General features: G+C 40.7%; 1 protein-coding gene across 9 annotated transcripts in view; it reads left to right on the top strand.

Annotated features, from left to right (window-relative positions):
- Nucleotides 1-27,435, top strand: part of CD58 (CD58 molecule) — a 70,058-nt gene that overhangs the window by 7,767 nt on the left and 34,856 nt on the right. For all 9 annotated transcript variants that reach the window (XR_011259492.1, XM_069601863.1, XM_069601828.1 and 6 more), the window contains exons 2-3: nucleotides 20,172-20,468; nucleotides 25,371-25,652. Coding sequence is in view for 8 of the 9 variants with exons in the window: in XM_069601863.1 (XP_069457964.1) it covers nucleotides 20,172-20,468; nucleotides 25,371-25,652 (579 nt within the window). In the remaining variant the exon portion in view is untranslated. The remainder of the gene's footprint in view (nucleotides 1-20,171; nucleotides 20,469-25,370; nucleotides 25,653-27,435) is intronic.

Here is a 27,435-nt window from a genome sequence, read left to right as displayed (position 1 = left end):
GGATGAGTGCAATTGTGCAGTAGTTTGAGCATTCTTTGGCATTGCCTTTCTTTGGGATTGGGATGAAAAGACCTTTTCCAGTCCTGTGGCCACTGCTGAGTTTTCCAAATTTGCTGGCATATTGAATGCAGCACTTTCACAGTATCATCTTTCAGTCTTTGAAATAGCTCAACTGGAATTCCATCACCTCCACTAGCTTTGTTTGTAGTGATGCTTTCTAAGGCCCACTTGACTTCACATTCCAGGATGTCTAGCTCTAGGTGAGTGATCACACTATCGTGATTCTCTTGGTCATGAAGATCTTTTTTGTACAGTTCTTCTGTGTATTCTTGCCACCTCTTCTTAATATCTTCTGCTTCTGTTAGGTCCAGACCATTTCTGTCCTTTATTGAGCCCATTTTTGCATGAAATGTTCCCTTGGTGTCTCTAATTTTCTTGAAGAGATCTCTGGTCTTTCCCATTCTGTTGTTTTCCTCTATTTCTTTGCATTGATTGCTGAGGAAGGCTTTCTTATCTCTCCTTGCTATTCTTTGGAACTCTGCATTCAGATGGGAATATCTTTCCTTTTCTCCTTTGCTTTTCACTTCTCTTCTTTTCACAGCTATTTATAAGGCCTCCCCAGACAGTGATTTTGTTAGTTTGCTCTTATTAGTGGAGCTTGCCTTATTCTGCTCTTGTTGACCTAATCTTCCAACTAGATTTTAGATCTTTGTACACAGGAACCAAATCAGATAATACTTAATAAAATGCCTCTTTCATTGATTTATTTTAATATTTTTAACAGTACAGATTGTTGAATCTGAACATTAGATGGTAAAGTATTGGTCAAACATTTCTCCATTTTAAATTCTTATGTTATCTCACATTGTTGTGTGTGTGTGTGCTAAGTCGCTTCAGTCGTGTCCAACTCTTTGCGACCCTATGGATTGTAGCCCACCAGGCTCCTCTGTCCATGGGATTTTTCAGATAAGAGTACTAGAGTGGGTTGCCATGACTTTCCCCAGGGGATCTTCCTGACCCAGGGATTGAACCTGTGGCTCCTTTGGCTCCTACATTAGCAGGTGAATTCTTTTACTGCTGAGCCACCCGGGAAGGGGAAGTTCATTGTTATGTGAAACTTATTCATACACTTTGTTTGACTTAAGGTTTGGAGAGTCTATGTGTTTTTATTTAGGAAAGATAATCCAAGTCAAAATAATGTTGTGTATTCCTATTAAAAAAACCAACTAGATCCAGTATTATAATGGGGTGGATATAAGAGTTGCCATGAATTAAGCACATGCTCTGTGTCAAGTGTTGTGCTTAGAGTTTTAAGTTTTTGTTTTCATTTAATTGTTGTAGTAGTTTTATAAGATAGAGACTGTTAAAGAGGAGAGAAATAGTTAAGGTATGTTGAGTGCCATGTCAAAGTTCACACAGCAGAGAAGTAATAGAACCTGCTGGCACTTAGTCCATGACTCAAAGTCCATGTGTTCCCAGCCCAAAAGAGATTACCAACTTTTCCCCCCTGCACCATGTGACTTGTGGGATCTTTCCCTAACCAGGGACTGAGTCTGGGTCAAGGTAGTGAAAGCCCAGAATCCTAACTGCTAGGCCACTGGGAAGTCCAGATAAGCAACTTTTTGATGCTTGGTATAACCATAGTTGATCTCTTATAACATGTATATATTGCCCAATGTAATGTTGTCAAAGCAGGTAAAATGATATAAAACAGCAAATTACCAGTCACATAGATTGTAGTCAATATTGTAATCTACAACGCAGGGGTGGAGGAACTTTCTTTGGGCCATGGAATTAAGAATGGGGGTTTATTTATGTATTCATTTATTAATATTTTACCATAATTGTACTGTTTTATACATTCACACTTTACTCCTAGATGCTTTGGCATAAACCCAATAACATAATATTTGTAAATTAACAATATTTTATTAATATTGAAATTAACAATAATTTCATAATATCACTTAACTTCTCCTCTTATTCAGATTCCTTCAATTGTCACAAGAATGTCTTTTAAAATACCAAGATCTAATCAAATTTCACATTTTTTTCCTTTGCTGCTGTTTTATCTTTGACAAGTATCTTTTAGGGAATTTTGAAAACGACTTACAACTACTTTTAAAGAACTGGATCTGGGAATTTGTTTTGTTGCCCTCTTTTCACTATAATTTTTAAAAATTGAATTGTTTAATTGTATACTTTATTACTGTTATTTGTTTTTTCCCTTTTTAAATTGACATAATATTGCATTATTTCAGGTGTAAACATAGTGGGTCAATATTTTTTTTTTAATATTTTTATACATTACAAAATGATCACAATAATCTAGTTATCACCTGTCACCATAGAAAGTCATTACAATATTATTGGCTATATTCCCTATGCTGTGTATTATATCTCCATAACTTACTTATTTTATAACTGGTAGTTTGTACTTCTTCATCTCCCTCACCTATCTCACTCCTCCCTCTACCCACCTTCCTTCTGGTGACTACTAGTTTGTTCTCTGTATCTATGAGTCAGTTTCTCTTTTGAATGTTTGTTTGTTCTTAGATTTCACATATAAGTAAAATCATATGGTATTGGTCTTTCCCTGTTTCACTAACTTTACTTAGCACAATACCTGCTATATCTATCCATGTTGTTCTAAAAGCCAAGATTTCATTTTTTAAGGGTGAGTAATATTCCATTGTTTATAAATACCGCATCTTCTTTATCCATTCATCTATCTACAGACACATAGGTTGCTTCCACATCTTGGCTATTGTAAATAATGTTGCAATGAATATTGGTGTGCATGTTTTTTATAATAAGTGCTTTTTTCTTCTTTGGGTAAATTTACAGAAGTGAAATTGTTGAGTTGTATGGCAGTTTCTATTAATTTTTTGAGGAACTGCCATACTGTTTTCCATAGTGGTTGTACCAATTTACCTTCCCACCAACAGTGCATGAGTTTTCTTTTCACTTCATTCTTGCAACTCTTGTTATCTGTTGCCCTTTTGCTGATAGCCATTCTGACAGGTGTGAGGTGGCATCTCATTGTGATTTTGATTTGTGTTTCCCTGATTATTAGTGATGCTGAGCATCTTCTCATAGGCCTGTTGCCCATCTCTGCCTTCTTTAGACAACGTGTGTTCAGGTCCCCTGCCTATTTTCCAATCAAGTTTTTGTTGTTAATTCCTTCTAGTGTAGTTTTAAAATTTCAGTTATTGTATTCTTCAGCTTTGTTTGAATCTTTCTATTTTCTAATTCTTTGGTGAACTTCTCACACTGTTTATTCTTCTCTTGAGTTCATTGAATTACCCTAAAGTCTTTATCAGATAAATGGATTGTTTCTTTCCACTCAGTTCTTCTTTTGGGGTTTGTCTTTTTCCTTTGTTTGTTTTATATTTCAGTCTCCTCATTTTGCCTAATTCTCTGGGTTTTTTCTATGGAGCGAGTGGGCCGGTTATGGCTCCTGGTCTTGGAGAAGCGGCCTTGTGTAGGAGACGTCCTGTCTTCTTGGTTTTCCATCTCTTTCCCTTGTGCTTGTTGGTCTTAATGCTTCTCGTGCCTGTGTTGGTGAGCTCTTGGCCCATCAGCACTCTCTCCCTTTTGGTAACTAGAACTATATGTTCCAGGGCTGCCCCCATGTGGGCTGCATGCACCCTTCTGTTGCGGCACAGTCAGACACTGTGGGCAGCCGGCTCCACTGACCCCCCTGACTCCACTGGCTGCCAGGCCCTACCTGGTGTGGAAGCTGCTGGCCTGCTGCAGGGTGAGTCTGGGTCCCAGCATGACTTACACTCGTGTTTTTAAATTAATACAAGCTTTGAGGGTAGGCATTGCTTTCTCTCTTTAAAAGCAGAATGTTTGCCTGCATGCATCAGCCCTTGTTTGCCCAAGTTTTCTGTCTTTTGATTTCTTCTCATGTTTTCTCTCGAGTACAGAAGGCTTTTTGAAGTTTTTACTGAAGGGCACAGCAGCAGCACCTTAGATTGTGCAGTTACAGATAAAAGCTTCCATCTCAGGACTGAAGGTGAAACCAGGATACAACCTTTTCCATTTGCTCAGACAAGTTTGAATATGAAGTGTGACTAAAATAATGATCCTGTCCCCAGAACAGGGCTGGAAGACATTCAAGCAGTTCCTCTTTGGAGATAGCCTTCGATACCCATCCACCAGCCTCAAAGGAGAATGTCTTGTAGCTACTTTATGGGCATGGGATTCTCTCCTTTGGCCTCTTTGTTTTCTTGTTTTCAATCCCTTTCCCTTGCATTTGTTGGCCTTCTCCTTCTCAATGCTGCTTGTGCCTGTGCTGATGAGCTCTTAGCCCAAGGACTGTGGGGCTCAAAATGAAACCAGTGAAAGTGAGGGCACCTCTTTCCCAGAAATACTGTAAGAAATTCATGTCTGCTGTCTGCCTGCAGTTGGAAACTGTCAGTTCAAAGGTCTGTCCTTTGTGACCTTGATATGTTTTATCAAGCAAGTATCCATCTCAGGAAACCAAATTATTTTTTTTCTTTTTTAAGACTTTATTTTAAACTGTATTGGTTTTGGCATACATTGACATGAATCCACCACGGGTGTACATGAGCTCCCAAACATGAACCCCCCTCCCACCTCCCATCCCACACCATCCCTCCGGATCATCACCGTGCACCAGCCCCAAGCATCCTGCATCCTGCATCGAACATAGACTGGCAATTCGTTTCTTACATGATAGTATACATGTTTCAATGTCATTCTCCCAAATCATCCCACCCTCTCCCTCTCCCTCAGAGTCCAAAAGTCTGCTCTACACATCTGTGTCTCTTTTGCTGTCTTTCATACAGGGTCATCATTACCATCTTTCTAAATTCCATATATATGTTAGTATACTGTATTGGTGTTTTTCTTTCTGGCTTACTTCACTCTGTATAATAGGCTCCAGTTTCATCCATCTCATTAGAACTGATTCAAATGTATTCTTTTTAATGGCTGGGTAATACTCCATTGTGTATATGTACCACAGCTTTCTTATCCATTCATCTGCTGATGGACATCTAGGTTGTTTCCATGTCCTGGCTATTATAAACAGTGCTGTCATGAACATTGGGGTACACGTGTCTCTTTCTATTCTGGTTTCCTTGGTGTGTATGCACAGCAGTGGGATTGCTGGGTCATAAGGCAGTTCTATTTGCAATTTTTTAAGGAATCTCCACACTGTTCTCCATAGTGGCTGTACTAGTTTGCATTCCCACCAACAGTGTAAGAGGGTTTCCTTTTCTCCACACCCTCTCCAGCATTTATTGCTTGTAGACTTTTGGATCGCAGCCATTCTGACTGGTGTGAAGTGGTACCTCATTGTGGTTTTGATTTGCATTTCTCTAATAATGAGTGACTTTGAGCATCTTTTCATGTGTTTGCTAGCCATCCGTATGTCTTCTTTGGAGAAATGTCTATTTAGTTCTTTGGCCCATTTTTTATTGGGTCGTTTAATTTTTTGGAATTGAGCTGCATAAGTTGCTTGTATATTTTTGAGATTAGTTGTTTGTCTCTTGCTTCATTTGCTATTATTTTCTCCCATTCAGAAGGCTGTCTTTTCACCTTGCTTATGGTTTCCTTTGTTGTGCAGAAGCTTTTAATTTTAATTAGATCCCATTTGTTTATTTTTGCTTTTATTTCCAGAATTCTGGGAGTGGATCATAGAGGATCCTGCTGTGATGTATGTCGGAGAGTGTTTTGCCTATGTTCTCCTCTAGGAGTTTCATAGTTTCTGGTCTTATGTTTAGATCTTTAATCCATTTTGAGTTTATTTTTGTGTGCGGTGTTAGAAAGTGATCTAGTTTCATTCTTTTACAAGTGGTTGACCAGTTTTCCCAGCACCACTTGTTAAAGAGATTGTCTTTACTCCATTGTATATTCTTGCCTCCTTTGTCAAAGATAAGGTGTCCATATGTGTGTGGATTTATCTCTGGGCTTTCTATTTGGTTCCATTGATCTGTATTTCTGTCTTTGTGCCAGTACCATACTGTCTTGATGACTGTGGCTTTGTAGTAGAGCCTGAAGTCAGGCAAGTTGATTCCTCCAGTTCCATTCCTTTTTCTCAAGATTGCTTTGGCTAGTCGAGGTTTTTTGTATTTCCATACAAATCTTGAAATTATTTGTCCTAGTTCTGTGAAAAATACCGCTGGTAGCTTGATAGGGATTGCATTGAATCTGTAGATTGCTTTGGGTAGTATACTCATTTTTACTATATTGATTCTTCTGATCCATGAACATGGTATATTTCTCCATCTATTAGTGTCCTCTTTGATTTCTTTCATCAGTGTTTTATAGTTTTCTATATATAGGTCTTTAGTTTCTTTAGGTAGATATATTCCTAAGTATTTTATTCTTTTCATTGCAATGGTGAATGGAATTGTTTCCTTAATTTCTTTTTCTACTTTCTCATTATTCATGTATAGGAATGCAAGGGATTTCTGTGTGTTGATTTTATATCCTGCAACTTTACTATATTCATTGATGAGCTCTAGTAATTTTCTGGTGGAGTCTTTAGGGTTTTCTATGTAGAGGATCATGCCATCTGCAAACAGTGAGAGTTTTACTTCTTCTTTTCCAATTTGGATTCCTTTTCTTTCTTTTTCTGCTCTGATTGCTGTGGCCAAAACTTCCAGAACTATGTTGGATAGTAGCAGTGAAAGTGGGCACCCTTGTCTTGTTCCTGACTTAAGGGGAAATGCTTTCAATTTTTTATCATTGAGGATAATGTTTGCTGTGGGTTTGTCATATATAGCTTTTATTACGTTCAGGTATGTTCCTTTTTTTCCTGCTTTCTGGAGGGTTTTTATCATAAATGGATGTTGAATTTTGTCAAAGGCCTCCTCTGCATCTATTGAGATAATCATATGGCTTTTATTTTTCAATTTGTTAATGTGGTGAATTACATTGATTGATTTGCAGATATTGAAGAAACCTTGCATCCCTGGGATAAAGCCCACTTGGTCATGATGTATGATCTTTTTAATGTGTTGTTGGATTCTGATTGCTAGAATTTTGTTGAGGATTTTTGCATCTATGTTCATCAGTGATATTGGCCTGTAGTTTTCTTTTTTTTGTGGCATCTTTGTCATGTTTTGGTATTAGGGTGATGGTGGCCTCATAGAATGAGTTTGGAAGTTTACCTTCCTCTGCAATTTTCTGGAAGAGTTTGAGTAGGATAGGTGTTAGCTTTTCTCTAAACTTGGTAGAATTCAGCTCTGAAGCCATCTGGACCTGGGCTTTTGTTTGCTAGAAGATTTCTGATTACAGTTTCAATTTCCTTGCTTGTGATGGGTCTGTTAAGATTTTCTATCTCTCCCTGGTTCAGTTTTGGAAAGTTGTACTTTTCTAAGAATTTGCCGATTTCTTCCACGTTGTCCATTTTATTGGCATATAACTGTTGATAGTAGTCTCTTATGATCCTTTGTATTTCTGTGTTGTCTGTTGTGATCTCTCCATTTTCATTTCTAATTTTATTGATTTGATTTTTCTCCCTTTGTTTCTTGATGAGTCTGGCTAATGGTTTGTCAATTTTATTTATCCTTTCCAAGAATCAGCTTTTGGCTTTGTTGATTTTTGCTATGGTCTCTTTTGTTTCATTTGCATTTATTTCTGCCCTAATTTTTAAGATTTCTTTCCTTCTACTAACTCTGGGGTTCTCCATTTCTTCCTTTTCTATTGCTTTAGGTGTAGAGTTAGGTTATTTATTTGACTTTTTTCTTGTTTCTTGAGGTATGCCTGTATTGCTATGAACTTTCCTCTTAGCACTGCTTTTATAGTGTCCCACAGGTTTGGGGTTGATGTGTTTTCATTTTCATTAGTTTCTATGCATATTTTGATTTCTTTTTTTATTTCTTCTGTGATTTGTTGGTTATTCAGAAGCGTGTTGTTCAGCCTCCATATGTTGGAATTTTTAATAGTTTTTCTCCTGTAATTGAGATCTAATCTTAATGCATTATGGTCAGAAAAGATGCTTGGAATGATTTCGATTTTTTTGAATTTATCAAGGTTAGATTTATGGCCCAGGTTGTGCTCTATCCTGGAGAAGGTTTCGTGAGCACTTGAGAAAAAGGTGAAATTCATTGTTTTGGGGTGAAATGTCCTATACATATCAATTAGGTCTAACTGGTCTATTGTATCATTTAAAGTTTGCATTTCTTTGTTAAATTTCTGTTTAGTTGATCTGTCCATAGGTGTGAGTGGGGTATTAAAGTCTCCCACTATTATTGTGTTATTCTTAATTTCCCCTTTCATACATGTTAGCATTTGTCTTACATATTGTGGTGCTCCTATGTTGGGTGCATATATATTTATAATTGTTGTATCTTCTTCTTGGATTGATCCTTTGATCATTATGTAGTGTCCTTCTTTGTCTCTTTTCACAGCCTTTGTTTTAAAGTTTATGTTATCAGATATGAGTATTGCCACTCCTGCTTTCTTTTGGTCTCTATTTGCGTGATATATCTTTTTCCAGCCCTTCACTTTCAGTCTGTGTGTCCCTTGTTTTGAGTGGGTTTCTTGTAGGCAGCATATATAGGGGTCTTGTTTTTGTATCCATTCAGCCAGTCTTTGCCTTTTGGTTGGGGCATTCAACCCGTTTACATTTAAGGTAATTATTGATAAGTATGATCCTGTTGCCATTTACTTTATTGTTTTGGGTTCAGGTTTATACACCCTTTTTGTGTTTCCTGTCTAGAGAAGATCCTTAGGCATTTGTTGGAGAGCTGGTTTGGTGGTGTTGAATTCTCTCAGCTTTTGCTTGTCTGTAAAGCTTTTGATTTCTCCTTCGTATTTGAATGAGATCCTTGCTGGGTACAGTAATCTGGGTACAGTAATCTGTTCTTTCATCACTTTAAGGATGTCTTGCCATTCCCTCCTGGCCTGAAGAGTTTCTATTGAAAGATCAGCTGTTATCCTTATGGGAATTCCCTTGTGTGTTATTTGTTGTTTTTCCCTTGCTGCTTTTAATATTTGTTCTTTGTGTTTGATCTTTGTTAATTTGATGAATATGTGTCTTGGGGTGTTTTGCCTTGGGTTTATCCTATTTGGAACTCTCTGGGTTTCTTGGACTTGGGTGATTATTTCCTTCCCCATTTTAGGGAAGTTTTCAACTATTATCTCCTCAAGGATTTTCTCATGGTCTTTCTTTTTGTCTTCTTCTTCTGGGACTCCTATAATTCGAATGTTGGAGCGTTTCATATTGTCCTGGAGGTCTCTGAGGTTGTCCTCATTTCTTTTAATTCGTTTTTCTTTTTTCCTCTCTGGTTCATTTATTTCTACCATTCTATCTTCTATTTCACTAATCCTATCTTTTGCGTCCATTATTCTACTATTTGTTGCCTCCAGAGTGTTTCTGATCTCATTTATTGCGTTATTCATTATATATTGACTCTTTTTTATTTCTTCTAGGTCCTTGTTAAACCTTTCTTGCATCTTCTCAGTCCTTGTCTCCAGGCTATTTATCTGTGATTCCATTTTTATTTCAAGATTTTGGATCATTTTCACTATCAATATTCAGAATTCTTTCTCAGGTAGATTCCCTATCTCTTCCTCTTTGGTTTGGTTTGGTAGGCATTTCTCCTGTTCCTTTACCTGCTGAGTATTCCTCTGTCTCTTCATCTTGGTTATATTGCTGTGTTTGGGGTGACCTTTCTGTATTCTGGGAATTTGTGGCGTTCTCTTTATTATGGAGTTTCCTCACTGTGGGTGGGGTTCTATCAGTGGCTTGTCAAGGTTTCTTGGTTAGGGAGGCTTGTGTTGGAGTTCTGGTAGGTGGAGCTGGATTTCTTCTCTCTGGAGTGCAATGGAGTGACCAGTAATGGGTTATGAGACGTCAGTGGTTTTGGAGTAACTTTGAGCTGCCTGTATATTGAAGCTCAGGGGTGTGTTTCTATGTTGCTGGAGAATTTGTGTGGTATGTCTTGCTCTGGAACTTGTTGGCCCTTGGGTAGTTCTTGGTTTCAGTGTATGTATGGAGGCATTTGATGAGCTCCTATTGATTAATGTTCCCTGGATTCAGGAGTTCTCTGATGTTCTCAGGATTTGGACTTAAGCCTCCTGCTTCTGGTTTTCAGTTTTATTTTTACAGTAGCCTCAAGACTTCTCCATCTATACAACACCGATGATAAAACATCTAGGTTAAAGATGAAAAGTTTCTCCACATTGAGGGACACCCAGAGAGGTTCACCATCTTTAGTCTGATCCACCACACCACTTAAAAGTTCCACAGTCTTTGGATTAGGTTGGCTTTCTCCAAAAATGTTCAAATATCGGGTGACGAAGTCATTGGGAGACATGAAAAATTCACCAGTTTTTTCAGTGCTTGCATACTTCAAAAATATTGTTTTAAGTTCAGCTGGATCTGCTCTCTTGGTTAAAGCCACACTGGGAAGCTCAAGCCATGTAAGACCACGATCTCGTAGACACCTTACTCCTCATGTCCCCTGCTCCAGTAAAGGTCAGAAACTCAGAAACCAAATTATTTTGATAGGCTTGTTCTGAGGAAATGAACCCATTTTGGTTACTAGTGACCTTCATTAAAAAAAAAAAAATTTATTTATTTGGCCATGTCAGGCCTTAGTTGTGGCATGCGAGATCTTTGTCCTTTGGTGTGGCCTGTGGGATCTTTAGTTGAGGCATGTAAACTCTTAATTGCAGCACGTGGGATCTAGTTCCCTGACCAGGGATTGAACCCAAGCCCCCTGCATTGGGAGCACAGAGTCTTAGCCACTGGCCCACCAGGGAATGCCCCCTAGTGACCTTCATTTTCCCTAATGTTCCCTGAATGTCTGTCAAGATCAGTGTCTGAATTTCCATCAGGCTATCTGGTCTGTAGTTTCTGAATGTTTTTCCCATGTAACAGTTAAAAAGTAGGAAAAAAAAAAGTTTAATGTGCACATTCAGATTATAATAAGAAATCCATATTAATAAGAAACTAATAAGGCTGTCATCATAAATTTGTTGTAATAGAGTTTCTCAAGTATGAGTTGAGTACTTGGAAAAAATAATAGGGATTATAAAGAAATTTTTAATGAAATAACCAATAGTGTATTGAAATACCTTTAATCAAACTTTGGTGAATAGATTTAAAAAGACTTTCAGAATCTTAAATAGCTCTAGTAAGAACCTTATTCTCCAAAGCATGCTGTAGGTACTATCCAAGACAAGAACAATCAAAGGCAAATGTGATTTTTGAGCATAATATGATATGGGTATATTGAAAGAGCAGGCCAGAGTAATGCTGTTAAATAGAAACATAATATGAAACAGGTAAAATTAATCTTAGTATATTTTATTTAACCTTACATACCCACAATATTTTCATTTCAACATGTAGTTGATATAAAAAATATTAATGAGAGATTTTACATTTCCCTTTTCGTACTTAATCTTCAAAGTGTGGTATGTGTCTTATGCTCACAATACATCTCAATTTGGACTAACCACATGTCATGGGCTTATGAGCCACGTGTTGCTAGTGGCTGTTGAAATGGACTGCACAGATTGAGAGGGAAACATCCTGGGGAGAGAAGCATTCTCAAGTGCAAGAATAAGGAATAAAAAGAAGAATATTTTTAGCATGACAGGAGACAGGAAAGCTCAGAAGGAAGTTGGTTTAAAGAACAAACATCTTAATTCTGGTTGAACTCATCTACGAGAAGAGAAATAGCTTGACAGCTGAGAGCACATGTGAGGCGAGTTCTGTGGAGTTTCTGGAACTGGGGAGCCTGGGGGGTTATTGTCTGTTGGCAGGCAGGGGGCTGCAGTTAAAGTCTGAAATAGATGAAGACAGGGAAGCTGTGGTGGTATAGCTAAGACCAGTAGATTTCTGCCCTTGGAAATCATGGAAACAGAGAAATCACTGACTGGGACTGGATGTAGGTGGAACTGACAAGGAAAGATCTAGGCATCTCACATTGTAGCTAACAGCACGGGCTCTGGAGCTGGCTGCCTGTCTGTTACTACCTCTGTCATGGACCAGCTGGGTGACTGGTCAGCTTCTGAACCTCTCTGAGCTCCAGTTACCTTTGAATGCTCTTCCCCATATGCTCAAGCTCATTCCTTTACTTTTTCTGGGCCTTGCTCACTTGCGAGCTATAACTACCTCACATAACTTCTCTTCTCATTATTAATCATCCTCCCCATACGCTGCTTCATTTTTCTCAATAGCACTTAATACCACCTAATATACTTTTTCATTTAATGTTTTCTTCCCCTTCCCCCACCCCTAACCCCCACCAATAATGTAAACTCCAGGAGGGCAGGATTCTGGCTGATTTGTTCAGTGTTGTATCCTCCTAATTGCTTAGTACAGTACCTGGGACATAGGAGGAACTCAATAAATATTTGGTGAGTGAATAAATGAAGAGTAAGGCCTACCTTGCAGAGTTAAGTTGAGGATTTAATGAATCTGTCCATCTACCTATCTATTCACATATCTATCTATGTCTTGGAACAAGTACCTGGCACATAGTGAGCCTTCAGTAAAAGTGCTGATGTTGTTGCTATTGTCAAATATTATTATTGAGACTGAGCTGGTCTAGGGCTTATTTGGATGATCTGTTGTTAATATCTAGGGCTCATTCAGTTTGAATTTATTAAGAGCTAGGTTAGAGAAATGAGCTGCACTAAACTTCCTCAAATGAAGAGACTATGCTCTCTTTTTGATTATCTTTGTATCTCAAACTGTGGTGCTAGAGAAGACTCTTGAGAGTCCCTTGGACTCCAAGGAGATCAAGCTAGTCAATCCTAAAGGAAATCAATCCCGAATATTCTTTGGAAGGACTGATACTGAAGCTGAAGCTCCAATACTTTGGCCACCGGATGCGAAGAGCCAACTCATTGGAAAAGACCCTGATGCTGGGAGAGGTTGAAGGCAGGAGGAGAAGGGGGTGACAGAGAAGGAGATGGTTGGATGGCATCACTGACTCAATGGATATAAGTTTGAGCAAACTCTGGGAGATAGTGAAGGACAGGGAAGCCTGGCATGTGCAGTCCATGGGGTCCCAAACAGTTGGACACAACTTAGCAACTGAACAACAACAGCTTTGTATCCAGTGAGCATATTTCCTATGCCAGAACTGGGGCATGGGGCTGATGAATAGAATTTTTGTGGACTTCAGGGAGCAGATTATTCGATATCACAGTGACCAAGACATTTGAGGAGGGTGGCCACTCTCTGTACTGTGAGCATGTGTGCTCATGTCTCCAGAGACTTAGTTTCCCAGCTGCCACTGTTGCACTACCCTAAATGGGTGTCAACTGAAAGTGTGCTCTGATGCTGAAATGAGAGGAACAAGGTCGTGGCCACAAGCTCATCTGCTGGAGACATCCAGCTGCTAACTCGGGTACAAAAATGCCCAGGCCCCTCCTAGCTCCTGGCTTGAATGAATCTTTAACTGAATTGTCGTTATGATGTCATACACACAGGGGGAAATACCAAGATTTATATGTTTGGGTACTGAAACTTTCAGGGGATTTTTTTTTCTACTCATCAAATGAATTTTTGTTTTAACTGCTAAAATCTGCAGCCATGTGGAACCTTGAAAAAATTTTAGGAAGAGAAGGAAGTATTTTAAAGTCATATTGTTCGTTTCTAAGAAAAAACTCCAGAAAAACACCTTTCTTCAAAATCCAGAAGACTTGTTAGCTTGTGTTTAAATAATGGAAGTGAAAAAACTGCATGTCCTCAAACCTCAGACAAGGTGTTAACATTGATTAAGGGCTGATGTCCTGAGTGGGTATGCTTATCTGGTGCAGTGCCCTGAAGCCCACAACATGTGGTAGGTGAAACCTAGCTAAACTTGAAGGGGATGGGGAGTGGGGAGCTGACAGACCTTCCAGTCTTGCTTTGGTGCTGGAGGCAGACAGTGAGGAGGAAAGAGGTCTCTTCTGATTGCGTATGAGGGGTCCCAGGCCATTTATTCCACAGCTTCAGTTAACCATCTCCACCTCTTCTTGCCGAGTCTTGATTCTTCATTGGCACAATGATATCAGTTCAGTTGCTCAGTCGTATCCGACTCTTTGTGACCCCATGGACTGCAACACACTAGGCTTCCCTGTCCATCACCAACTCCCGGAGCTTGCTCAAACTCATGTTGATTGAGTCGGTGATGAGATCCAACCATCTCATCCTCTGTTGTCCCCCTCCCCCCCACCACCTTCAATCCTTCTCAGCACCAAGGTCTTGATATCCACAATGATATGGGGTCTTGCAAAAATCTCAGGATTTGGGGTGACTATTAAATTTTGTGATTCTGTCAGGAAGCCCTACGTTTTGTATTACATTAAAGTTATATTTAAATCAGTTTAGTTAATTCACTCAAAAAATATTTATTTACTGAATGTCCTTCAAGTGCTGGGCAATGGGGATGCAGCAGAGATAGAAAATGACCCTGTCTTTGGGGCTGACCTGATTCAGCCCTCCACTCAGATTGGAATTAGTTGCCAACTAATTCCATAAAATTTGTCGTTCCATAAAATTTGATTTTTATGTTCACGTAAAATTTGAGCATCAACATTTCTTGGAAACTGAGGAAATCTGGCAATTTCCACGTGCCACACGGGGAGGAGCTGGGGAGCCCTGTCTAGATGAGCCAGGCTTGCTGGGTCTGTCGTCTCCACCTGTCCCTTTTGTATCACACCTGGCTTGTCCATGGCTTCTCTGCTGAATCGCTGGTCTCTATTTCAGGGTTTCATTTGCCAGCTCTCAAAGGCTTCTCAGTGGCTCCTATGATTTTGTGTCCTTATGACTTGTTTGTTTGCTCCTTGTTTTCTCCCTGCATGCCCCCTTTGGCTTTTCTTCCTTCCTGCATTTGACTCTCTCTCTCTCGTCCCCTTTCCCTCCTTACTTTTTTCACACGTCACATATTCCTTGCTATCATATGTGAGAAGTACAGACTCTTAGACCTTCCTTTCAACTTAGTTTCCCTTGGTCTTTAATTATGAAGCCCTGTCTTATTTCTCATTGAATATCTAAATTTTTTTTTGAAAGCAACAGCATTGTGAAACTTGGGTTCGAATTTGGGTTCCCATGGAACATTTTGAAGATCTGGGCTCACTGATACCTTGCTCAAGCAAACCTTCTCAATTTCCTCATGTATCTGAAGATGGGTGTGGAACAGGGCATGGGTCTCTGAGGATCTGTCCAGCCCTGACATTCAGTGATTTGGGGACCCCTGAGTTTGTGCCTTACCTGTAGGCTTTAGAGATGTGCTTGACTCCCAACTAGAATGGTTTGACTTTCTCATTCCTGACAACTGCTGTTCCAATACATTCTAGAAATTACATCCTGAGATACCCTGTATCATGGCACTGTCTTTAATAACCTTATACCATATAGCAAGCCAATTATGAAGGGGTTTCCTAGATAGTGGTAAAGAATCTGCCTGCCAAAGCAGGAGACTCAAGAGATGCAGGTTCAGTCCCTGGGTTGGGAATATACCCTGGAAAAGGAAATGGCAACCGGCTCCAGCATTCTTGCCTGGGAAATCCCATGGACAGAAGAGCCTGGCAACCTGCAGTTCATGGGGTCGCAAAGAGCTGGACATGGCTGAGTAACTGAGCACACACATATGAGCCAAGGAAGAAGCAGTGGTGAAGAGTCAGCCAGAGTTCAAGTCCAGTGTCACTACCTAATTAGCCAGTTAATCTTTGTGTGCCTGTCTGCAAAACAGGGTTAAAACAATATCCAGCTTCACTTCATCCAGCGTGGCATTTCACATGATGTACTCTGCATAGAAGTTATAAGCAGAGTGACAATATACAGCCCTGATGGACTCCTTTCCCGATTTGAAACTAGTCCATTGTTCCATGTCCTATTCTAACTGTTGCTTCTTGACCTGCATACAAGTTTCTCAGGAGGCAGGTAAAGTGGTCTGGTATTCTCATCTCTCTAAGAATTTTCCACAGTTTGTTGTGATCCATGCAGTCAAAGGCTTTTAAAAACAATACCTGCTTAATATTGTTTTTAAGAGGATTCTCTGAATACATATTTGTAGAGCTCTTCCAACTGCCCAGCAGATAGTAAGTGCTATAGAAGTGTCTGATTAAATAAACTGAAAATAGCAGTCAACCTGAATCTTAGGACTCAAGTAAAAATGAGCAAAGGATTTTGTGGCTGGGAGTTGAGGGGGGTGGGGAGGCCCATTTCATTAACCCAGTAGTTAATGGTGACTATATTTTCTAAATAAAAAATCATGTCACTTTGTCTGAAAATATTTGAGTTTCACTTTGGACTTCTAGCCCTATGAGAACTACCAAACTGGGTGTAATGATGATACTTTGTAAGACTACAAGAGTCTTTGCAATTGGAAATTACCACTCTACATATTGGTACTAGGTACGTTCATATCTTACAAAGAAAATATCATTCAATATTCTTGAAAACAAATACATCTCCAATAGTTAAAAAAAAAGTCTGTCTAGTATAGAATATCTGTTTAAGCAATCACTGATACATTTTTCCCCTCCCTCTATCTCTCTCTACTTTGCAACAGCGAGAAGGCACTCTATGCCCAGTTCTCACACAGTCTCACAGTGAATCAGTGAAAGAAAAAGAAAGAAAACCCTGTTGAAAGCCTACTTTGTTTTAGCCATTGTGTAGACTCTCAGTCTTATTTATTTTATTATTTTTTCTCTCAGTCTTATTCAGACCTCAAAGCAATCTTTTCTGGGAGCCATTATGATTTTCATTTTAGGCTGAGGAAATCTAGCATGGCAGGAACTTTTAAGTATTTATCCTGGGTCCATCTGGCTTGAAAGTTGGGGCCCTTTTCATTCTGCCCTCTGGCATAGTAAGATAAGCATCCCAGTGGTCCCTTTTCTAACCTCTCACTGTTATCAGCAAAGTAATCAACTCACTGCTGATTCCTTTCCTTAGCTGATGTTTGCTCATTTATTCATTTGTTCACAGTGTGTTACCTTGAGGAAAAACTCACTCTCCTTTCTCCTGTCCTTTTTCATTGGAAATGATTGTATTAGTAACTTACTTTAGGATCAGTCTTGGAGGTGCAACAGAAAAGTCTTTACTATAGGAAGGAAAGGGTAGACTAGCCTCTGCAAATGTGATGATTCCCAAATCTGTACCTTCCCCTGTGAGCCCCAGACCTGTGGACCCAGGACAGCTCCATGTGGATGTCTTATCAGTTGCTTCTGCTTAGCATCCATCAGTCAGTTGATGGCTGGGTAAGGACGGGAGAGGAGCAATGATGAAGCAGGTAGAGGAAGCAGTGCCTCCAAGAAGGCAGGCCCTGAGTCAGGAAGGTGCTTGGCATGTGGGAGGAAATAAAGGCAGTTCCAAATGGCTGGAAGGAAGAGAGCAAGAGGGGAACGGACTGGGAATGAGGCTGGAGAGGCAGACAGGGGTCAGATCACAGTGTCTGGCCCCTGTGAGTGAGTGAGGGGCTGGGCCAGGTCAGGTCTGTTCTGGTCCCTGTCTCCTCATCCGTGATACAGAACTAGCAACACGACTGCACAGGAATGTAGAGAGGATTAAAAAGGGACACAAGAGTACGTGAACATGTAACGGCAAATGGTAAGCACTCAGTAACACTTTCAATTTTCTTAGTTCCCTGTCATTGCACCTGTGAAATGGGGGTGATTTAATCATGGGGATTTCTTTCAACTCAAAATGACTGTGATTTTTTTCCTCAACTGGTCTCCCCATTTTCCACCATTAGCTCCATTTCTGACTTTTCTTTTTCCTGTGCTCAACCCCAGGAAACACCCCCCTGCCTCACACCGCCCCCCCCCCCCCCCCCGCCACCGCCCCTGAAAAGACAGAAGGCAGCATTATGCAGCCAGGAAGAAGCGATTGAACTCAGACCTCTTCTCTTCCTCCACCACCCTGCTTACTCTCATCCGTTTGTTCATTTACAAGACATTTCCAGCCTCCGCTGTTGTGTGTGGATAGACTCTCACACCTCAAAACTTACTCCTGTTCATGCCTTTTCACGGGCTCTGGTTGTGTGGGAGAAATAGTGCTTGACCAAGAAAGCCCACAATTGGTCCATTTACTATTTTTTTATTTTTCTTGTACTCTTTCAGTTATCCTGATTGCACCTCCAAAAATTTCAAACAGTGAAGTTTTAATTTGTCTTGAATGTCTTTCCCTTAACAGCTGCTTTTCTCTCTTAAGAAAGTCAAGTCTGGAACAAGATGTTTTTAAGCCCGTTTGGGGGTATCAAGAATATCCCAATCTAATAGTGATAGTCAATGTTTGCCAACTGGATTGATGTGGAGGAGGCGGGAGGCTCTGATTTGAAGCATGAGTCAATTTCTTTGCTGTAAATACTCCCACTGTGGTGGATTTCAAGCTATCAACCAGACTTCACTGAATGGAGTCCTGCAGGGATACCTACAGTTGGCTGCGACGTGCCATTGCGCTCAATCCTTGAGACCTTAAACTTCATCACATCCCCCAACTTTCTTCTTAGTCATTCTGATTTCATTTAGTGGTCAGCCAAGAAAGAGGCCTGACAGTCACAGTCAGCCCCTGTCATCCAATCACTAAACCCTGTTCATTTCTCTCTCAAATGTCAAGTCTGTCCACTTGTCCCTTCTCGCTGCCAGCAGCCTAGTCTGGTCTCCCGACCCACCATTCTTTCATTGCTACCCCACTGACCTATCTTCTGGCTTCTCTGCCTTCACATTTGCTCATCAACCAGCGTCCACCCTGCAGACAAAGTCAGCCTGCTGAAATTTAAATTATATCATGCCAGTCTTCTGTTTAAAACCTTTCTGTGACTTTCCCTTGCAGTTACAATAAATCCCAAATCCTTAGCTTATCTTGCCTGACTCTGCCCAGCCCCTCTCTCCCGGACTCTGTGATCTGGCCCCTGGCTGCCTCTCCAGCCTCATTGCCCACCCATTCCCCTGCCTTGCTCTGTTCCAGCCATTTGAAGTGAAGTTGCTCAGTCATGTCCGACTCTTTGCAGTCCCATGGACTGTAGCCTACCAGGCTCCTCAGTCCATGGAATTTTCCAGGCAAGAATACTGGAGTGGGGTGCCATTTCCTTCTCCAGGGGATCTTCCCAACCCAGGGATCGAACCCTGGTCTTCTACATTGTAGACCATCTGAGCCACCAGGGAAGCCTTCCAGCCATTTGGAACTGCTTTGATTTCCTCCAACATGCCAAGCATGTTCCTGACTCATGCCCTGACTCCTATCTGCTGGATCCTCTCTCCTACCCCTCCTCTTATCTCGCTGACTCCTCTTATCTTCCAGTGCTTTATTATCCTGTGTCAGGTCAGCATGATCTCCTAGGAAAGGCCCTTGTCTGGGTGGTTCTCCTTGCCTGCTCAGTGTCTTCTCCCTTGAGAGCCTGCAGCGATACCTGTCTTGTTTGCCACCCTTTTCCCAGCATGGCCCACAGTACCTGGCATGTAGTTGGTGTGAAAGTGAAAGTTGCTCAGTCATGTCCAACTTTTTGTGACCCCGTGGACTACACATTCCATGGAATTCTCCAGGCCACAATACTGGAGTGGGTAGCCTTTCCCTTCTCCGAGGATCTTCCCAACCCAGGAATTGAACCCAGGTCTCCTGCATTGCAGGTGGCTTCTTTACCAGCTGAACCACCTATGGTGCTCCAGAAATGTTGAATCTATTTCTTGGATTTGGGCAGACCCCAGTTCCCTATTTTTTTTTTTTTTCAAATTTATTTATTTATTTTACTTTTGCTTCTGCTGGGTTTTCATGGCTGGGCGCCAGCTTTCTCTAGTGTGATGTGCAGGAGCTACTCTTCATTGCAGTGTGCAGGCTCATTGTGGTGACTTCTCTTGCTGTGGAGCACAGGCTCTAGGCAAATGGGCTTAGTAGTTGCCTCGCATGGGCTTAGCTGCCCTGCACCATGTAGGAATCTTCTCAGACCAGAGATCGAACCTGTATCCCCTTGCATTGCTGGGTGGATTCTCACCCACTGGACTACCAAGGAAGGGCCCCCCACCCCGTTTCCCATTAAAGAATAAACTCTACAGGGTTAAGCATGTTCTACTTCCTGTACTTTTTATCAGCAGTTTATCAGCTTCGTACAAAAAGTAGCTAATGAATAATTTTTACCACTAAACTTAATCATTTTCCCAAAAAGGCATCTTGGAAGCTAGTTTCCTATTTTTGATCAAGTCATATTATTTTTCCTAATCAATTTCTTTTTTTTTTTCCTCTCTAGATTTCATCAGCTGTTTTTCCCAAGATATTTATGGAGCTATGAATGGGAATGTAACCTTTTACGTTTCAGAGTCTCAACCGTTTACAGAGATTATGTGGAAGAAGGGGAAGGATAAAGTTGTAGAATGGGATCAAACATCTGGACTCGAAGCTTTTCAGTCTTTTAAAAATAGAGTTCATTTAGACATTGTGTCAGGTAACCTCACCATCACCGGGTTAACAAAATTAGATGAAGATGTGTATGAAATTGAATCCCCAAGTGTTAAAAAGAGCTCCCAGTTCCACCTCAGAGTGATTGGTGAGTATCCATAAATTTGTTTGTTCAAATAGCAAATTTCCAAGTATTTTAAGAGACTAATACTAACCAATGGTTTATGGGAAATAAAACAATGAGTTATATCACGTGTTGTCAGGGATTTTCTCTCTTTCTGGTGCCCAGGAGCCACTTTCAGCTCCCTGTCATCCTCTCAGTGAAGAGAGTATGTGACTGAGGTAGAGAGAAGCAGCAGCATCCCTTGTCTCGCAGGGAATGTTCCGAAAAAGGGTGTAGTGGCAACATGAGCTCAGAACTCTTTGAACACCTGTGAATTGGAGTTCTTGCTTCCTCCTGCACCCCACACATGTGGTGGGATTTTATTTTCCCTCCTCTTATCACTTTAAACTGGAACTGGGGATAGGATTCAGGTTCCTCTGTGCTTCTCACGAATGCTTCCTGGTTATTCTCTTTCCCTCATCTCTAAAGCACTTGCCTTGTTACAGGCTTCCAGAGGCTGATGGCTTCACCTACATGTTTGTTTTTTTCCTCTAGTTTTATTGAGAAATAATTGACATTCATCACTGTACAAGTTTAACGCATACAGCATGGTGGTTTGATTCACATGCATTGTGAAATGATTATCACAGTAGGTTCAACTAACATTCATCTTCCCTTGCTGTTCTCAAATGTCCTAGTAATGCTTTGTCTCATAGCTGCCTTTTCTGTGCTGCAGCATAGCACAGCTCAACCCATTCCCATCTCTCCCCTCTGATGCATCACAGTTTCCGCTCTTCTTATCCGAGGTGTGAGTATAGTTCTAGGCCTACTTCCTCTAGGTTAAAGGCTGTCTTAGGAAGATCCAGCCGGTGACAAAGTGTGTAAGATGGTTTCCAGGGGGTGAAGTAGAGACAAGAGTGCAATATAACAGTTCAAGTCTGAGCTCCCTACCTCCTGTTTGTGGTGGTCTCAGTGGAACAGGATATGATGACTAACTGGATGAACAGCTGTCACTCACTAGTTCAACTACTGAGTGCTGGCGACATTGGAAAGAAGACAGAATTTCTCTCTTGGTCACTATTGTGACTTCAGAGCCTAACAAAGGACTTAAATAGGTAATAGGCACTCAACAGATATGGAAGCAATTGATCTGGATGGTGAGATATACAACTGATAGAAATGGGTGCCCTCAGACTGGGTGACTGGTTTGTCCAGGAGATTATGAACTCCTTTTAGATAAGTGAAGCTTGTTAAGGTGTGCAGGCATCCCCCTAGAACCAGTTGATGCCACTGAAGAAACAGAATCTTTAAAACCTGCAAGTTGGGGATCTGGCAGTTTAGAGAGCAAACAAATGAAAAGATTGGCTCAGAATTTAAATTAGAATTGAATGCTTCTTAAGAGCCCTTTTATAGAGTTTATAAACCTGAGTTCAAAACAATTTCTCTTTTTGAAACTTCATGAAATGTTTAAAAATATAATTTGAAAATAATTAAAATTTTAAAATTGCCCGCTAACTCAACAATGGTGCTTGATTCTGATAATTAAGCCAAGTGGACCGTTCTTAGGAAGCTCAGCAAAGGCCTGGGGAGGCGTAAGATGCAGGGCATGTGAGTTTCAGTCGGGAAGCAGTGAGTAATATTGGCCTCAACTGGTTCTAAGGGGATGCCTGCACACCTTAACAAGCTTCACTTATCTAAAAGGAGTTCATAATCTCCTGGACAAACCAGTCACCCAGTCTGAGGGCACCCATTTCTATCAATTGTATATCCCACCATCCAGATCAATTGCTTCCATATTAAATGTGTCGACTTCAAGTTCTGGTTTGGGAATCTGGGTTTTAGCCTGTGGCAGTCAAGAGCCTGGGGAAGGAATTGGCAGCCCACTCCAGTATTCTTGCCTGGAGAATCCCGTGGACAGGGGAGCCTGGCGGGCTGCTGTCCGTGGGATCGCACAGAGTCAGATACAACTGAAGCGACTTAGCACGTGTACATGCATTGGAGAAGGAAATGGCAACCCACTCCAGTATTCTTGCCTGGAGAATCCCAGGGATGGAGGAGCCTGGTGGGCTGCCATCTATGGGGTCGCACAAAATTGGACACAACTGAAGCAACTTAGCAGCAGCAGCAGTCAAGAGCCATTGTGTCTCATACTGGAGCAGAGAAGTGCCTTAATGAAATGTATTTTTGGAAGGTTAATCAGATGATAGCAACTTATGGTGGATTAGGAAGAGGAGACCCCAGGTTGGAAGCTATCATGATCATCCTGGTAGACAGAGGTGTTGGTAGCAGATGTTTGGAAAGGAAAGAACCAGAAGGTATTTCCAAGTTAGAGTTAATAAAATTTAGATTTGGGTTATAAAAATATACATCTGAATGTCAAAATGATTAGTCACACTTTACTTTTTTTTTTTTAGAAATGAGGAAGTCATACTTCCATGAGGGTTTGTTAAGACTAAAATAATAAGACTCAGTAGCCTTCCGGAGACACCAGAACCTTTCAGAAAAGATATTTTAGACAGGGGGATTTCCTGGTACCTCCTGAGTTCAGGGCATCTTTGTGCTTTTCTAGAGGTGAGCATCTGGCTTTCCTCCTTCCTTCAAAGTCCCCTTAAAATTGCCACCATCAACATTTCATAGTTCTTCCCCATCCTCTTACAACCTTTATTGCATGGGGGCTGGTAATGTTCATATAAATAGGATTAACTGCTCTGTCCTTAATAAGTCTGGACTGGTATATGACTTTTTATTAAGGTGTATGTATGAAAATATAGAAATGTCACCAGATATGTGTAAGAAATTCTCATTTCTTACAGAATAGTGTGTTCTTAATTCATAACTATATCAATTAACTAAGTTGTCCGATGGATGAAGTAGGCACATTTCTTGCTGGTTGTTTAAGGGACAGATGTAACTAATGTTTGTTAGATTATAGTTGTGGTAAGTCCTGTGGGCAGCGAGACATTGGCTGAGTGTAGTCAGTCACTCCGTCGTGTCTGACTCTTTGTGACCTCATGGACTATAGCCCACCAGGCTTCTCTGTCCTTGGGCTTCTCCAGGCAAGAATACTGGAATGGGTTGCCATTTTCTCCACCAGAGGATTTTCCCCACCCAGGGACTGAACCCACATCTCATGTCTCCTGCATTGGCAGGAGGGTTCTTTACCACCAGTGCCACCTGGAAAGACCCAACATTGGCTGAACTAGATCAGAAACTAGAGTCTGTAACAGAACATGGTGAACTTTTCATTTCCGAAGTAGAACTCTGTGCCCGTTAAACACTAATTCCCCCCTCCCTCCTGTCTCCCTGTTCCCTGGTAACCATCATTCCATTTTCTGTCTCTTTAAGTATTTGGCTCCTCTAAAAACCTCCTATAAGTGGAACTGTACAAGATTTGTTTTTTCATGACTGGCATATTTCACTTAGCATAATGCCTTCAAGACTCATCCCTGTGGTAGCATGTGTCTGAATTTCCTTTCTTTTAAGGCTGACTGCAAATGTGATTTTGAATGACCATGGTGAGGATGGTCTGTGGTTTTCCAGTAGACCATGGGATTCTGAAGTGATTATTAGAAGAGGCTCCAGGTTGACTCCTTGAGCTCTGGGTTCCGCTGTCATTTCTGCTCAGGACCTGTTCTTGGCCAAATCATGAAGCATGGCTTCTGGGCCTTCCCAGCATCCCCTCACCTTCCTTATCCCTTTGCCCTTGAATGCACGCTTTACTGATGCCTGTTTCTGCCACGACTCACCATGTGTCACCCTGCTTACTGATAGCAGGTACTCTGCAGTGAATACACACTCGTGTGGTGTGAGTGTGTATGAGTTCTTTTAACGAAAGAACAAACCTTAAGACAGCATGTAATGAATAATATGAGCTAGATTAAACCTAAAACTTGAAGAAGCCCCCAAGCAGAAAGGAAAGTCATGTATAACTCGGGTCTAACAAGACAGGCTGGGTGTTTTATTTAACTGAGCCAGAAATAGACGGAGAAGACGAGGGCAAGATGAGTTGTACATGTTTATTTTTTAGATTGTTAGTCGGAGCTTGAGTTCCTTTGTCTTAGAAGATATTTTAAGTGACAGTATAGTACCGTGTCGTCTTGATGGACTTGACTTTGCTTTTTAGTATTTCCAAGGTATTGAAATTTTTTTTATCCACATGCAACTTATAAGGTATTGAAATTTTATTATCCAAATGTGTCCATGACCACTTTTTGTATATTTGATATATTTTTACATTTTTTCTCAAATCTCTTATGATTGGTTTTAGGTGGAAAGGAGAGATGCAAGAAGGGGTATGAATTAATAAATAAACCAGTGGTTGATACGGTCAGCTGATTAGCTTTGAGGCTTTAGAGAGAAATGATGGGGCATCATGACTTGTGTCTTACTCATCCTCAGAGGCCCACCTGCCTTCGCCAGTAGCAGGCGTTTCCAGAAGAAACCTGGGGATGATGCCTCTAGACTGGCAGGCATGTGACGCGTACCACACCCTCCTCTACCTCTGAGTGGGACCAGCCCACAATATAGCTCCCCAGAACCTTGAGCAAACTCATTTGAGTCAGATGTCTTGGAATTCAGCCTTTTTCAGATTTTAGAAAGCTGATGTAAATGATCTCTGTGTGTGTGAGGAAGCACTTCACTGAGTTAATGGGGAGCACCTTATACTCAAGCAGGTATTTTTAGTAAAACATGATGACAAATATTTGTGAACAATCATTTGGCTTTCAGACATCTTTGGATTTCAGAATTGAGGATAAGGGATTCAGGGCCCATATCTGCACTGAATTTGATCCAGAAGAAAATAGAATTTTCTCCCCTTGGTGTTCAAGGAGTAGTCTGCTTATCTTTTCAAGCTCGTAAGGAAGTTTGGGAGTTCTTTGCGAATTTGTGGATGAGGAGTTTAAATATTATTCTTTTCTGTACTAAACATCCCTTTTTTCCCCCCAGAACCTCCTCCAACACCGTCAGCATCTTGCTTCTTGACTGAGGGTGGAAACATTACTCTCACCTGCTCGATCCCGGAAGGTGACCCCAAAGAGTTCGACGATAGTGACCTAATACGGTATTTGTGGGAATGTCCGCCAACAATACAGTGTCACCGTGGCTCGATTTCATCTGAAGCGTTTGTCTCAGCGGAAAGTGATCTTTCACAGAATGTTCAGTGTATCGTTAGCAATCCATTGTTCAGAACATCAGCTTCCATCTCTTTGTCAACCTGTTTGCCAGAGGGTGAGTAAGTGACTGCATGGGTTATGGTAGAGGTCCTATATACAAATGGGGTTCACGGACCACTGGTGATTCATGAATTTCACACCACAGATTAGTGGCTAACTCTCACTTCACAAATTTGAAACATAAAATGAGTTATAGTTTTCACAGATACTTAAAAAAATTTTTTTTTTGTTTGGCTACACAGAGTCTTAGTTGCAGAATGTGGAATCTTTAGTTGCAGCATATGGAATCTTTAATTGCAGTATTCTAACTCTTGCAGCACGTGGGATCCAGTTCCCTGAACAGGGGTTGAAACCAGACCCCCTGCCCTGGGAGCGCAGAGTCCTAGCCATTGAACTACCAGGGAAGTCCCACTTTGTTTTTAGACCTAAATCTAGTATTTTTTAGTACTTTGTGTCAAGCACCATTTTAATACGTATGTTAATTCTGTTCCCACACAATCTAATAATTATCCTTATTTTATGGAGGAAACCAAGATGTGATTGGGAGTTTAAGGTGCTTGTCCAAAGCCACAAACCTGTAAGTGGTAGAACCTGATTTTGAAATCTGGCCATCTGGCTTCAGAGTCCATTCTCTTAATTACTCATACTTATTCACTGCTTCCTAATATTCTTCATAACCATTATGTTCTTCAAGTTTGCACATGTGCCACAAGAAAGTGCATTCAATATGCTTGTGTAGGCTAATACTTGATTAATAGCGTGACAATCTGTCTCAGCTATGGTCTTTTTATGTTGCTTAAGTTCCATGTATATTTGTAATTTACAGTTCTCCTTATCTATTTTTTATATTGTACTTCCAGTTTACAGAGGGATCAGTAATTTGAAAGTGGTTCATTAAAGCCTAAGAGATGAAATGTATAGTCAATACTGTATTTCAGGATAATACCACAATTGTAAAGTGTGGACTGGATTCTAGGGCAGACAAGAGAATGTGAGTCTCCTTAGGCTGGGGCAGGGTGATTCTGTGCATAATTTTTTTTCTAAACAAATGAAACAGAAAAAGACAAAAAATGAATATAATGATGTTGGTTTGTAAATTGGCCCACTGGTCATAACCCTTCATAAAGGGCAAGGAGAGACTGAGGAAGAAGGCAGCCACTCCAGATTAGTGGTGGCAGGTTTAATAAGCAAGGAAGCTCACTTAGGAGGCTTGTCTTGGGTGACCTCAAGAGGACTAGACCTCTGTGTCTGCCTGCCAAATCTTAGAATTCATATAGAGATCATCATTCAGTCACATAGACCGTCCTGATGGTCTCACAACTCTTGAAGTTCTCTGTCTAGGCTGCATCCTTAAAAACCGTTCGCATGGTGGGACTAGCTCAGAGCATGTACATTTCAAGCACAGGAGTGGTTGTGCTGGGCCTCTGATGGCCTGGGTCCAGTTCTCCAGTCAACTTACAATCACATCCTTTTAATGATATCTTCCAACAAATGAATATAAACAAGTTTGAATTTTATTTGGCTCCTGAGCCATTCTCCCTAAGTCTCCCACATATTGAACTTTTAAAAAACTTTTCAGATAATGATATAAAGCCATTAAGGTTATGATATCATTTTCAAACAAAGCAGTGTGACTTCTCCAGTAAAACAAACAATGCTTCCAGAAAAAGTATGAAATGGCTTCCAATTCGTAACTGATAGATTGGGTCTCTAAAAACAGGAAAGACCAAGCCCACAGAGGTGTCTTTCGAAGCATTTATACAAGTAACACAATTGCCAAGAATATTAAAAATCCATTTGCAGAGTTAAGGACAGTTATTATACTTGGAGCAAACAGT

The sequence above is a fragment of the Ovis canadensis genome, chromosome 1 (assembly GCF_042477335.2).
Source record: "Ovis canadensis isolate MfBH-ARS-UI-01 breed Bighorn chromosome 1, ARS-UI_OviCan_v2, whole genome shotgun sequence".
NCBI classification, from domain to species: domain Eukaryota; kingdom Metazoa; phylum Chordata; class Mammalia; order Artiodactyla; family Bovidae; genus Ovis; species Ovis canadensis.
This window is presented reverse-complemented; position numbering and strand designations above follow the sequence as displayed.